Source organism: Oncorhynchus masou, chromosome 13 (assembly GCF_036934945.1).
Source record: "Oncorhynchus masou masou isolate Uvic2021 chromosome 13, UVic_Omas_1.1, whole genome shotgun sequence".
Classification (NCBI taxonomy): Eukaryota; Metazoa; Chordata; class Actinopteri; order Salmoniformes; family Salmonidae; genus Oncorhynchus; species Oncorhynchus masou.
In genome coordinates, this window is record NC_088224.1 from 65,465,138 (window position 1) to 65,480,153 (window position 15,016).

The 15,016-nt window shown below is 42.8% G+C and overlaps 1 protein-coding gene across 1 annotated transcript in view; it reads left to right on the top strand.

The window, feature by feature from the left end:
- Positions 1 to 8,479, top strand: part of LOC135552846 (Fanconi anemia group J protein homolog) — a 47,675-nt gene extending 39,196 nt beyond the window's left edge. Inside the window, exon 21 of the mRNA XM_064984749.1 lies at positions 1,560 to 8,479. Coding sequence (XP_064840821.1) covers positions 1,560 to 2,299 — 740 coding nt within the window. The 3' untranslated portion in view covers positions 2,300 to 8,479. The remainder of the gene's footprint in view (positions 1 to 1,559) is intronic.
- Positions 8,480 to 15,016: the final 6,537 nt, after the last annotated feature.

The following is a 15,016-nucleotide window of genomic DNA, read 5'->3' on the forward strand; positions in this document are numbered from 1 at the left end:
TTTTTCAATGCCGATACCGATTATTGGGAGGACCAAAAAAGCCGGTACCGATTTAATCGGACGGTTTTTAAAAATGTATTTGTAATAATGACACTTACAACAATACTGAATGAACACTTATTTTAACTTAATATAATACATCAATAAAATCAATTTAGCCTCAAATAAATAATGAAACATCTTCAATTTGGTTTAAATAATGCAAAAACAAAGTGTTGGATGAGAAAGTAAAAGTGCAATATGTGCCATGTAAGAAAGCTAACGTTTAAGTTCCTTGCTCAGAACATGAGAAAATGTGAAAGCTGGTGGTTCCTTTTAACATGAGTCTTCAATATTCCCAGGTAAGAAGTTTTAGGTTGTAGTTTTTATAGGAATTATAGGACTATTTCCCTCTATACCATTTGTATTTCATTAACCTTTGACTATTGGATATTCTTATAGGCACTTTAGTATTGCCAGTGTAACAGTATAGCTTCTGTCCCTCTCCTCGCTCCTCCCTGGGCTCGAACCAGGAACACAACGACAACAGCCACCCTCGAAGCAGCGTTACCCATGCAGAGCAAGGGAAACAACCACCCCAAGGCTCAGAGCGAGTGACGTTTGAAACGCTATTAACGCGCGCTAACTAGCTAGCCATTTCACTTCGGTTACACCAGCCTCATCTCGGGAGTTGATAGGCTTGAAGTCATAAACCACGCCGCAATGCTTGACGCACAACGAAGAGCTGCTGGCAAAACGAATTAATGTTTAAGCGCCTGCTTCTGCCTACCACCGCTCAGTCAGATACTTAGATACTTGTATGCTCAGTCAGATTATATGCAACGCAGGACACGCTAGATAATATCTAGTAATATCATCAACCATATGTAGTTAACTAGTGATTATGATTGATTGATTGTTTTTTTTAAAGATAAGTTTAATGCTAGCTTGCAACTTACCTTGGCTTACTGCATTTGCGTAACAGGCAGTCAGTCTCCTTGTGGAGTGCAACGGTCGTTATTACGTTGGACTAGTTAACTGTAAGGTTGCAAGATAAGGTCCCTCGAGCTGACAAGGTGAAAATCTGTCGTTCTGCCCCTAAAGGAGGCAGTTAACTCACCGTTCCTAGGCCGTCATTGAAAATAAGAATGTGTTCTTAACTGACTTGCCTAGTTAAATCAGTGTCCAAAAATACCGATTTCCGATTGTTATGAAAACTTGAAATCGGCCCTAATTAATCGCCCATTCTGATTAATCGGTCGACATCTCGTCCGAATCGGTGGTTAGTCTATTGGTCTGTAAGGCTGTTATGCAGCACAGTGAGTTTATTGGAGTATTTACTGAGGCTTCCTTTAGTATCTGATTAGCCTTTATATATCCTTACGAATTGGAACAAATACATTATAAGTACAAATACATTATCCACACAGTAGGCTAATTGTAGTATTTTTTTATGTCCTATGTTACTGATAATTGGAAAGTAAGTTTGTTTCAGCTGGTTTGAGATTTTGCCATTTAAAAGACAACACCACGCAGTAGGAGGCAGCTGGTATATTGACATAATTTGCTTTAATTGACAGGTCGCTGCACTGAGGTCCTTGTTGCAAGACCGACCCAGCCATGGAAAGGGAGAGTTGTTCTTTCCAAGACTCAGGCTAAGAACCAGGCCCCGACTCATGTCAGGTGCAGTCAGAGGGGCAGTGGCAGGACCAAGGCAGGGGTGCCCTTTGCACCCACCTCCAGTCTCCCAGTCCAGCCACAGACCAAAGACCAGAGCCTAGAGGTTCAGGGCAGGACAGCCAGAGTCAGATCTGCTAGTGTCGCTGGTCCTGAAGAGACTGAGGGAGAGCAGGCTGTCACAGGATTGAAGGACCAGGCCTCTACCAAGCCTGGGACTAGTATTAGGGCCAAGACCAGGGGGCCAGAGGACTCTTTCAAGTCAGGAACCAGCAGGACGGCAAGGGGGCAGGAGGATGTTCCCAAGCCAGAGACCAACAGCAGTAAGGCCAAGGGGCAGGAGGTTACTAGTGTTTTCTGCCAACAGTACAGCAGCAGGGGGAGATTGAAGACAACATGCAGAACAGAGGTGAAGAGATTCAGGGGGAAAGAGGCACGGTTGCCCCCCTCTTGGGAGGGCCTGGAAGAAGTCACGAGCAGCACCCCCGCCACCACAACAGTGCACTTGGACATTGTCAACCCTAAATGCGAGGGTAGAGTGTGTGTCCCAGGAAGTCTTGGAGGTGAACCTGAGACTGAGAGTAGCTCCACTGGTCTAGCAAAGGAAGGGCCTGGTAGTCAGAACTCTTTACAGAAAGGTTAGACAGCCTGTACGCATCAGAGTAATTTGGTCAGTGTATTCATTTTTTTTTTGTCAGTGAATTTATCAGTGCTCATTTTGAAATTAAATCAAAACCATCCATCTGTTGCTTGTTCTCCCCCTCTAGGCATCAAGGTGCAGGATAGAGGGGGCAACAGGGCCTCTCGGAGGAGGAAGGTGCGTTAGGGGCCACTGCATAGACCAGGTTTGGAGCCTAGGTATCTGAACAGTAGTGATGCACATTGTTTGTATGTGACAAGGCTAATATGATGCACATCATGCCAACTCAAGTCTTGTCTTTCAGAGGACTAACAACCACAGACCCTGTTCCAGAGGACTAGACTCTGCTGTGTGTGGGCAGCAGCTACTGCCTGTGGCAGAGGGTACATTTAATTCCCACAAATAAACACATATCCTTATGTCAGTGATCCTCAATCAAATCAAAAGTGGATGTTGTAACTTGTGACCGTGTACCATATGTGAGCTGCAGAGCACTGTGTTATCTGGAGCAGATAGCTAGGCTTAAAGGCACCAGGGGGGTGTCCAGCACACTGTCCATGCCTCCCACCCAGACCCCAATGTCCCCTCTACCCCACTGGTGGTATGGGGGCATAGCGGCCCTCAGAAGCTGTCTTCAGCCTTACAGGGACAACAACACTACAGGTAGACATTAAATAAATCATACATCTGACTTTATCTTTAATCTTTACGTTGTTGCCTAACCTACAGGAATTAGTTAATTTGTGATTTCACTGTGGAATAATACAGCCACATACGAAGAACCTGCTATTACAGACTTTCCTTGTTCAGGCTTGTTTTAGTACCTCTGGGGATGACCATAAAGAGAGGGAAGCACTGTTATAGGAGCTAAACATTGCAGTCAGCAAGATGTTTCCAGGGTTACAAAACCCCTGCTTCATTGATGCCATAAGTCTGCTGGGGAGCTCCCCTCTCTTTGAAGTGAGAGTGAGAGAAACCAACCTGTCTGAACGATGTCCCAACTCTGAAAGGCTCTAACCTGGATCCACCCAAATCACTGACTCAATAGATTATTCAGGACAAAAGAAGCCATGGTGCCTGCTAGAATCCCCTAGTCACTTTTCCCTTTGACAGTGTTGCTATCCAAGCCAAAGAATAAGAATGAATCATTCTATTTCTCTGATCCAAGCACCTTTCATCCATACATACAGTACACACTTCCCCAACAGCATTCTATAGTTCCGTTGGTATATGTATTTACAGTCCCTTCAAAGTAATGATCCATTTAAACTATCTGTCGTTATAAAACAGCAATCAGTGTCACTAGCCAAAGAGTGTTTATACGTATTCACTTTCCCCCAGGATTAAGGTGTATGACTTTCAGTGCTGATGAGTGGGTTAATGTGTGGCTGGCGGCTGAGGCCTTTGATGCTGTCTCCCTACAGGCTTTTCTGTGGGTTACTTTGCATTTAGTTGTTTTGTCCTTTATTTTCATTTTCTCTTTCTCTCTCTGAAGCACACACACACATACACACACACACTTACAGCCTACAATTCTATCTGGGACCCAGTGGAGTGCTCTGTGACAAGGCTGCTACAGTGTACAGGTTGTGCCTTCCACAACCCCTACTCTTCCTCTCCTGCTGCTGTGGTACGGGACCCCACCCTGGACCAGGTGAGCTTCAATGCCTCAACCTTACAGGGAGGGACACAGCACCTTGTACTAGGTGTGCTTGGTCTGGTTGTCCTCTAGCTGGTGCTCCACAGACACAAACAATTGTTTATTCCTTAAAAGCAGCCTATGAGTAAGGAGAGACTAATATCCACGCTTTGGGTTTGTTTCGAGCAATTCCATGGTAACAGAAAGATTCTGAGACTCAGATTTGTCACTTTAAAATGTATGTCAAACAAAAACCAATGACCGCAAAGTTAATCAACCCATACAGTTCTGAGCACAATTTCCACAGAAAATTCTACAAAAATACATTTGCTTGAAGAACAGTGATGCTAAGAGAATGCTAAGTTTTCTAACATTGTGACATCATTCTGTTACCAAACTTTGCACCAACCAAAAATGTTAGCATTTTCTAACCAAAAACCAATGGAAGTCAATGTACCCCAAATGTCTGCCTCATAATCAAGTTATGAATCAAGACAGTAATGTTAACCTGACCATAACAGGTTGAATCAGTTGTTGAACTCACAGGTATAATTTATGTAATGACATACATCTTTTGTTCTGTGCTTAGTACAAGATGTTCTTTTCTATCTTCATATGTTGCTGTGGGTTTGAAGTGTGGGTTCAGTAACCAATGTGACAGATGAACGTTGCATTGTAACCAATATCTGTCCCTCTTTGTTCAGAAATATGCTGTAATTATTGAACTGTATGATGATGCAAAATTAAGACTGAAACATCATGCCAATATCAATCTATGGTTGACAGTGTGTGTGCGTGCATGCATACGTGCATGTGTGATGGCATTGTACTGTACAACCTCTAAGATGTAAGGTCTCCTGTTTTGGGGACCTGCTTGGTTCTAGTACCGGTTCCGACTGACATTTTCACTTATAAATCAGTATGTGGATACCATAGATTGAAATGGATTGCATTGAGTGGTTGTCCTGATTCTCATGGACACGGGAGTATGTCTCTTCTGCCTATGTAAAGCAGGATGTGAAATCTGACACCACTTGAAGCTGGCTTGTCCCTCCATTTAATTCACTCTTCCGACTGTCCATCAACTCCTGACTAAACCCTACGTCACGAACAGCCACTAACAATGCATATGCCTGGAATCCTTACATCGCAATTCAGCAGGAGAGAGTTGTTTCGTGGCTGTAGCACATTCAGAGACCGATTTATGGCCAGTAATCTAAAATAATTAGATCATTTTAAACAAAAAACACTTTGTCATAGATGGACAAGATTAATAGGAGATGAAAGGTGAGTTCCTCACGAGTAATGGAAGCCAAGCTCTGTGAGAATTTCACAGTGATGGGGGCAGACGTTTGATCAAGAGAGAACTTTAGAAAATATGCACATTTTCTCTAACACTAAATATACATCTGTATTTCACAGTTACAAGCAGTGGTGGAAAAAGTCCCCAATTTTCATACTTGAGTAAAAGTAAAGATACCTTTGTAATAGAAAATTACTATGGGAAGTCACCCAGTCATGTAGTAAAATACTACTTGAGTAAAAAAGTATTTGGTTTTAAATATATTTAAGTATCAAAAGTAAAAATAAAAATAATTTCAAATTCCTTATAAAGCAAACCAGACGGCATCATTTTCTTGTTTGTTTTTAAAATTTACTGATAGCCAGGGGCATGCTCCAACACTCAGACATAATTTACAAATGAAGCATGTGTTTATTAAGTCCGCCAGATCAGAGGCAGTAGGAATAATCAGGTTCTCTTGATAAGTGTGTGAATTACTTTTGGGTGTCAGGGGAAATGTATGGAGTAAAAAGTACATCATTTTCTTTAGGAATGTAGTGAAGTTGCTGCTACCGTTTCTTATGGCTGAAAATAAATTCTGGACCATCAGAACAGCGATTACTCACCTCTAACTGGAAGAATATTTTTTACTTTAACGAGTCCGACGCAAACGATATACTGCTTTCTCGGGAACGGGCTCAAATCCCGTCATTTGCGTGAAGAAAAGACAGATGGGGTGGAGGTCGGGCTGCCTGTTAAGAATTTTTAGGCGATTGAGTAAACCCCCACTGCCATACATTCTGTTGGCTAATGTACAATCATTGGCCAATTTAAAATGGGTGACCTACAATCAAGATTATACTACCAACGGGACATTAAAAACTGTAATATCTTATGTTTTACCAAGTTGTGGCTGAACGACAACACGGATAATATAGAGCTGGCAGGATTTTCCATGCACCCGCAGGACAAGACGAGGGGTGGGGCTGTGTGTCTATTTGTCAATAACAGTTGGTGCGCAATATCTAATATTAAAAAAGTTTAGAGGTATTGCTCGCCTGAGATAGAGTACCTTATGATAAGCTGTAGACCAAATTATCTACTAATAGAGTTCTCATCTATATTATTATCGTAGCCGTCTAGTTACCACCACAAACCGATGCTGGCACTAAGACCACACTCAACCAACTCTGTAAGGCCATAAGCAAACAAGAAAATGCTCATCCAGAAGCGGCACTCCTAGTGGCCGGGGACTTTAATGCAGGCAAAATTAAATCCGTTTTACCTCATTTCTACCAGCATGTCACATGGTCAACCAGAAGGAAAATAACTCTCGACCACCTTTACTCCACACACAGAGATGCATACAAAGCTCTCCCCCACCCTCCATTTGGCAAATCTGACCATAATTCTATCCTTCTGATTCCTGCTTAACACGCAAAAACTAAAGCAGGAAGTACCAGTGACTCGCTCAATACGGAAGTGGTCAGATGATGCAGATGCTACGCTACAGGACTGTTTTGCTAGCACAGACTGGAATATGTTCCTGGATTCATCCATTGGCATTGAGCAGTATACCACCTCAGTCATTGGCTTCATCAATAAGTGCATCCACAACATCGTTCGTCCCCACAGTGACCGTATGTACATATCCCAACCAGAAGCCATGGATTACAAGTAACATCTGCATTGAGCTAAAGGCTAGAGCTGCTGCTTTCAAGGAGAGGGACACTAATCCAGACGCTTATAAGAAATCCCGCTATGCCCTCAGACAAACCATCAAACAAGCAAAGTGTCAATACATTATTAAGATTGAATACTACTACACCGGCTCTGACGCTTGTCGGATGTGGCAGGGCTTAAACCATTATAGACTACAAAGGGAAACCCAGCCGCGAGCTGCCCAGTGACGCAAGCCTACCAGACGAGCTAAATGCCTCGCATCGAGGCAAGCAACACTGAAGCATGCATGAGAGCACCAGCTGTTCTGGACGACTGTGTGATAACGTTCTTGGTAGTCGATGTGAGCAAGACCTTTAAACAGGTCATCATTCACAAAGCCATGGGGCCAGGTGGATGACCAGGATGTGTTCTCAAAGCATGCGAACCAACTGGCAAGTGTCTTCACTAGAGGTCGACCGATTAATCGGAATGGACAATTAATTGGGGCCGATTTCAAGTAACAATCGGAAATCGGTAATTTTAGAAGCCGATTTTGCCCGTTTTTTATTTAAACATTCTTCTTCTTTTTTTACACCTTTATTTAACTAGGCAAGTCAGTTAAGAACACATTCTTATTTTCAATGACAGCCTAGGAACGGTGGGTTAACTGACTTGTTCAGGGGCAGAACAACATAGTTTTACCTTGTCAGCTCAGGGATTCAATCTTGCAACCTTACAGTTAACTAGTCCAACGCTCTAACCACCTGCCTCACAAGGAGCCTGCCTGTTACGCGAATGCAGTAAGAAGCCAAGGTAAGTTGCTAGCTAGCATTAAACTTAATCAATCATAATCACTAGTTATAACTACACATGGTTGATGATATTACTAGTTTATCTAGCGTATCCTGTGTTGCATATAATCGATGCAGTGCGCATTCGCAAAAAAGGACTGTTGTTGCTCCAATGTGTACCTAACCACAAACACCAATGCCATTCTTAAAATCAATACACAGAAGTATATATTTTTAAACCTGCATATTTAGCTAAAAGAAATCCAGGTTAACAGGCAATATTAACCAGATGAAATTGTGTCACTTCTCTTGCGTTCATTGCACGCAGTCAGGGTATATGCAACAGTTTGGGCCGCCTGGCTCATTGCGAACTAATTTGCCAGAATTTTACGTGATTATGACAACATTGAAGGTTGTGCAATGTAACAGGAATATTTAGACTTATGGATGCCACCCGTTAGATAAAATAGGGAACGGTTCCGTATTCCGCTGAAAGAATAAATGTCTTGTTTTCGAGATGATAGTGTCACGTTCTGACCTTAGTTCTTTTGTTATGTCTTTGTTTTTGGTATGGTCAGGGCGTGAGTTGGGTGGGTTGTCTATGTTAGTTTTTCTATGATTTGCTATTTCTTGTTTCTTGTTTGGCCTGGTATGGTTCTCAATCAGAGGCAGCTGTCAATTGTTGTCCCTGATTGAGAACAATATTTAGGTAGCCTGTTTTCTATTGTGTTTCGTGGGTGATTGTTTCCTGTTGTGTGTCTGCACCAGCCAGAACTGTTTTTGGTCATTTCTCTTTGTTATTTTGTTTTTTCCGTGTTCATTTAATAAATATGTACACATACCACGCTGCACCTTGGTCCTCACCTTCTTCCACCGACGACGACCGTTACAGATAGTTTCTGGATTTGACCATATTAATGACCTATGGCTCGTATTTCTGTGTGTTATTATATTATTATTAAGTCTATGATTTGATAGAGCAATCTGACTGAGCGATGGTAGGCACCAGCAGGCTCATAAGCATTCATTCAAACAGCACTTTCGTGTGTTTTGCCAGCAGCGCTGCTGTTTATGACTTCAAGCCTCCCGAGATGAGGCTGGTGTAACTATGTGATGTGAAATGGCTAGCTAGTTAGCGGGGTGCGCGCTAATAGCGTTTCAAACGTCACCCGCTCTGAGACTTAGAATAGTTGTTCCCCTTGCTCTGCATGGGTAACGCTACTTCGAGGGTGGCTGTTGTCGTTGTGTTCCTGGTTTGAGTCCAGGTAGGAGCGAGGAGAGGGACAGAAGCTATACTGTTACACTGGCAATACTAAAGTGCCTATAAGACCATCCAAAGGTATATGAAATAAAAATGGTATAGGGAGAAATAGTCCTATAATTCCTGTAATAACTGCAACCTAAAACTTTTTACCTGGGAATATTGAAGACTCATGTTAAAAGGAACCACCCACTTTCATGTGTTCTCATGTTCTGAGCAAGGAACTTAAACATTAGCTTTCTTACATGGCACATATTGCACTTTTACTTTCTCCTCCAACACTTTGTTTTTTCATTATTTAGACCAAATTGAAAATGTTTCATTATTTATTTGAGGCTAAATTGATTTTATTGATGTATTATATTAAGTTAAAATAAGTGTTCATTCAGTATTGTTGTAATTGTCATTATTACAAATACATTTTAAAAATCGGCCGATTAATCGGTATCAACTTTTTTGTCCTCCAATAATCGATATCGGCGTTGGAAATTCATAATCGGTCGACCTCTCGTCTTCACTGACATTTTCAACCTCTCCCTAACCAAGTCTGTAATAACAATATGTTTCAAGCAGACCACCATAGTCCCTGTGCACAAGGAAGCGAAGTTAACCTGTCTAAATGATTACCGCCCATAGCACTCACGTTGGTAGCCATGAAGTGCTTTGAAAGGCTGGTCATGGCTCACATCAAAAGCATCCTCCTGGATACCCTAGACCCACTCCAATTCGCATATCGCCCCATCAGATCCACAGATGGCGCAATCTCAATTGCACTCCACACTGCCCTTTCCCACCTGGACAAAAGGAACACCTATGTGAGAAGGCTCAGCGTTCAACACCATCGTGCCTTCAAAGCTCATCACTAAGCTAAGGACCCTGGGACTAAACACCTCCCTCCCTCTACCACTGGATCCTGGACTTCCTGATGGGTCGCCCCAATGGGGAAAGGGTAGGCAACAACACTTCTGCCACGCTGATCCCTCAGGGGTGTGTGCTTAGTCCCCTCCTGTACTCCCTGTTCACCCACGAATGCATGGCCAAACATGACTCCAACACCATCATTAAGTTTGCTGACGACATTACTGAACACAACAGTGGTAGGCCTGATCAGCGACAACGATGAGACAGCCTTTAGGGAGGAGGTCAGAGACTTGGCAGTTTGGTGCCAGAACAACAGCCTCTCCCTCAATGTGAGCAAGACAATGGAGCTGATCATGGACTACAGGAAAAGGTGGACCGAACAGGCCCCCATGAACATTGACGGGCTGTAGTGGAGCGGGTCTAGAGTTTAAAGTTCCTTAAGTGTCCACTCCACCAACAAACTATCATTGTCCAAACACACCAAGACAGTTGTGAAGAGGGCACGACAACACCGTTTCCCCCTCAGGAGACTGAAAAGATTTGGCAAGGGTCCCCAGATCCTCAAAGTTCTACAGCTGTACCATCGAGAGTATCCTGACCGGTTGCATCACCGCCTGGTATGGTAACTGCTTACGGCATATGACCGTAAGGTGCTACAGAGGGTAGTGCGTACTGCCCAGTACATCACTGGGGCCAAGCTTCCTGCCATCCAGGACCTACGTACTAGGAGGTTTCAGAGGGAAGCCCAAACAATTGTCCAAGAACCCAGTCATCCAAGTCATAGACTGTTTTCTCTGCTACTGCACAGCAAGTGGTACCCGAGCGCCAAGTCTAGGACTAACAGGCTGCTTAACAGCTTCTACCCTCAAGCCATAAAACTGCTGAATCAAATGACCACCAAACTATTTCCCGCGCATTGGGAGATCCCCGCGCATTGACTCGGTACCGGTACCACCTGCATATAGTCCCGTTATTGTGTTACTTTTTATAAATGTTTTCTTTATTATGTAAATATTTCATGTGTACTTGTGTCCTCAAAAGTGACTATTTTTACCAGAAAGGTGAGATTTGTACCTATCTTGGAGTATTTATTTATTTTTAATTTAACTAGGCAAGTCAGTTAAGAACAAATTCTTCATTACAATGATGGCCTACCGGGGAACATTGGGTGAACTGCCTTGTTCAGGAGCAGAACAACAGATTTTTAAAACCTCGTCAGCTCGGGGATTCGATCCAGCAACCTTTCTGTTACTGGCCCAACACTATAACCACTAGGCTACCTGCTACCCCACTAATATGTATGCAGCATTACCAGTTATTGTTTATGGCCCTCATGATAAATATGTATGTATTGGGGGATTATGTAGATTACATGCAGTTACATTTAAGAGGTTTAATAACAGGCCATATGTTTGATGTCCTCACACTGCAGTACATGTGCTCGACAAAGGGCTACTGCACTGTTTTTTTTGCACATCATGTTCTTAGGGCAGACCGTTTCAGTTGGTGTTTGTCACTTGTGCATCTGTGTTTTCATCCTGAATGGCACCCTATTCTCTACATAGTGCACTACTTTTGACCAGGATCTATTGGGTATATAGGGTGCAATTTGGGACTTGGACTCTGTCTCCTGCCAAGCGTCCATATGCTATGCTACACTACGCCTGGGGTGGAGTGGCGAGACATTTGGGTGAATAAATCAATACCAACAACACAACAGTGGCAGGATAATTTTTTAATTAGAGCTTCCATAATCTGTCTGATATTGGTGACGGACTGAAGACCGATTCCAAGTTGTCACGCTTCTCCCTGTGAAGGAGTTAACAAGCCTTTATTGACCCGTTGGTAGACGCGGCTGCTGCCAAGTCTTAATCGATTACGATGTCTTAATCACTCCTGAGCTGCTTTTTTAATAGTTCAATTGAGTGATGAGAGATTACAGAGATCCCCCTCTGCAAAAGCTTGGGGGTAATGGCTAGCACATTTGTGTCATAAACAATACTGTTTTTAGAACATGATTTTAATGACTTGTTTTGACATAAACTGAGAGATTGTGTCTTATATTATTTCTAGGTTATTATCTTTTTTTCTAATTAGGCTAGAGCACTTGTCAAACTCAAGGCCTGCTAGCCGATTTCTCTTTTCTCCATTGAAAGGCTTGGCCTTGATTGACTGGTAAACTCAGGTCAGAACCAATTCACTGCAGTGTCTAGGAAAGTTCTGTCCTGAGTTGACCAGACAATGACAGATTAAAGTAGGGATGGTAGGCTAGTTGTAGAAAATTAGAAGGGAAAGTTTGATGTGTGAACTCCATATGAAAACAATGTATAAACATTTCCCACAAGTCTTCTCAACCATGATTACAAGTTGATTTAACAAAAATGTAGTTGTTCAATACATTACAGAAAGGTTTGTAAGAGAGTGCATAGATACACAAAATACTAATCACTAGTGTGAATACCAGCAAAACGCTACTACCAGCAACATTGTTTTCTGTTTATGTTGGATCAATATTTTGTTGATCGATACACCCCAGACTTTTGTCCATCTGTGTTGCAGCTCAGTTTGTTTTCCACTTACGTTGTGCACTGTGTCTACACACAAGACACGTTTCTTGCTAACCTTATCCGGCAGGTAGCATAGTGGTTAGAGTGTTGGGCCAGTGACTGAAAGGTTGCTAGATCAAATCCCTGAGCTGACAAGGTAAAATTCTGTTGTTCTGCCCCTGAACAAGGCAGGTAACCCACTGTTCCTAGGCTGTCATTGTAAATAAGAATTTGTTCTTAACTGACTTGCCTAGTTAAATAATTACAAATATTTAAAAAGTCATAATTTTCAAGAATCTGCGTTTGAACAGATTTCACCTGCGTTTTAAGTAAACAAATGGCCAATAAATACAGGAGTCCACTCAGTGTTCTAGAATGCTGGAAAATATGGGTCAGTTCAAGAGGGTATGTGGGTACCCAGTATGTGAAAACGTTTTCTTTACCCTATGTCGTTAGCCTCAATATGTTTGTACTCGACAGTGTTGATGAATTACAAACGTTTTAGGTGCATTGGAAAAATGACAAGATCGCGACACGCATCTGATGAATTAATTATAAATATGATTTATTTGATTTCAGTCTTTTACATTCAGAATTTTAACCACAATGTAACAAATAATCAAACTGGTTTGAACTTCAGCAAACAAACTATTGTGAAAAGTGCCACATAAAACATTGTCAACATTTAATGTGCTCACTATCTTACTTCCTCATCTCCCTCCCACCGTTGCATTCTATTTTCTCCCTTGTAGAAAATAGTGCGTGCCCGAGCAAAGTCAAAATTTCGGTACTCCGGTGCCCCCATTGAAATTCTCATTAGGTCAGGGATCATCAGCAGCATACCACTGCTGGCTTGCTTCTGAAGCTAAGCAGCGTTGGTCCTGGTCAGTTCCTGGATGGGAGACCAGATACTGCTGGAAGTGGTGTTGGAGGGCTAGTAGGAGGCACTCTTTCCTCTGGTCTAAAAAAAAATATCCCAATGCCCCAGGGCACTGCCCTGTGTAGGGTGCCGTCTTTCGGATGGGATGTTAAACGGGTGTCCTGACTCTCTGAGGTCATTAAAATATCCCATGGCACTTATCGTAAGAGTAGGTGTGTTAAACCTGGTGTCCTGGCTAAATTCCCAATCTGGCCCTCAAACCATCACGGTCACCTAATAATCCCCAGTTTACAATTGGCTCATTCATCCCCCTGTAACTATTCCCCAGGTCATTGCTGCAAATGAGAATGTGTTCTCAGTCAACTTACCTGGTAAAATAACAGATAAATAAATCAAATTTAACCGCAGGCCGATTTTATTTTTCTATTATTTGTTCTTTCTTCTTGAGCGGATGGTCAAGGGGCCGGAACATAATTCAAAATAATTTGTAGACTGCAAATTTCACAAAAGAAACACTAACAGATATGATATTTTACTTAAACATAATTCCAAACCTTGCTTACATTTTGGATATGATCACATATGCGTGGGAACGCTTTGGAACAGATGTCCAAAATTAAAATGACTTGGAGCTGATTTAATGGTGATTTTAACGTATTTTATGTCCCAACAATTTAAAAAAAAAAATGTATATATTTTTTTGCCTTAACACTTGGGGGGCCAAATAAAATCACCCGTGGGCCACCAGTTGGGGAACCCTGCTCTAGGTGATCAATGCCTATGCGTGAGCATTTCTTGATCAGAATTTGATTTTGTCAGCTGGAACCCCTTTCAACTGGAACACTGGACAAAGGGAGGACCACAGCAATGGCCGCCAGCTGAGTGTGCGCTAGGAACACATTGGAAATGCTACTGACAGAGACTCGTACCACATACACCCTCCCCGCAGACGGGCAGAGAGAGAGAGCGAGTGGTTTTCAGGATGGATGAGAAGTTTCAGATAATCGCAGAAAGACTATTTCAATATAAAAAGTTGAAACTTGGAAATTGAATGTCTCATTGTCAATACACCTGTGTTTTTAGAATGCAATAAAAAAAAAAAATTCTGCCTTCCATACCTGACCTCTGTTCTGTGAGGCAGTGTTTAAAGGGTTAAAAAGGCTTGCGAACACGACCTATGCAGATCGATCAAGATAGCGAAGCACAAGTATAGTGACAAAGTGGAGGAGCAATTCAGCGGGTCGGACACAAGACGTATGTGGATGAGCTCCTAACGATCGCGGATTGCAAAAAGAAAGCCACATCATGGTCACCAACTCCACATTACCGGAGGCTCTAAACACCTTTTTCTCAAAATTCGAGCACAATGACCTTGAGCTGCCGAGGAGAGCCCCCGATGACCACCTGCTTCAAGATGTCCACTATCATCCCATGCCCAAGAAAGGGAAAGTAACTGAACTGAATGAACATCGACCAGTAGCACTCACTTCCATCATCATGAAGTGCTTAGAAAGGCTAGTCAAAGACCATGTCACCTCCTCCCTCCCCTCCTGGACAAAAGCAATGCATCTCCTGAGTGGCGCAGTGGTCAAAGTCTAGCTCTGCCACTAGAGATCCTAGTTCGAGTCCAGGCTCTGTCGCAGCTGGCCGCGACCGGGAGACCCATGGGACGGCGTACAATTGGCCCAGCGTCGTCTGGGTTAGGGGAGGGTTTGGCCGGCAGGAATGTTCTTGTCGCACTAGCAACTCCTGTGGAGGGCCGGGCGTAATGCGAGTTGGCACGGTCGCCACGTGCGCA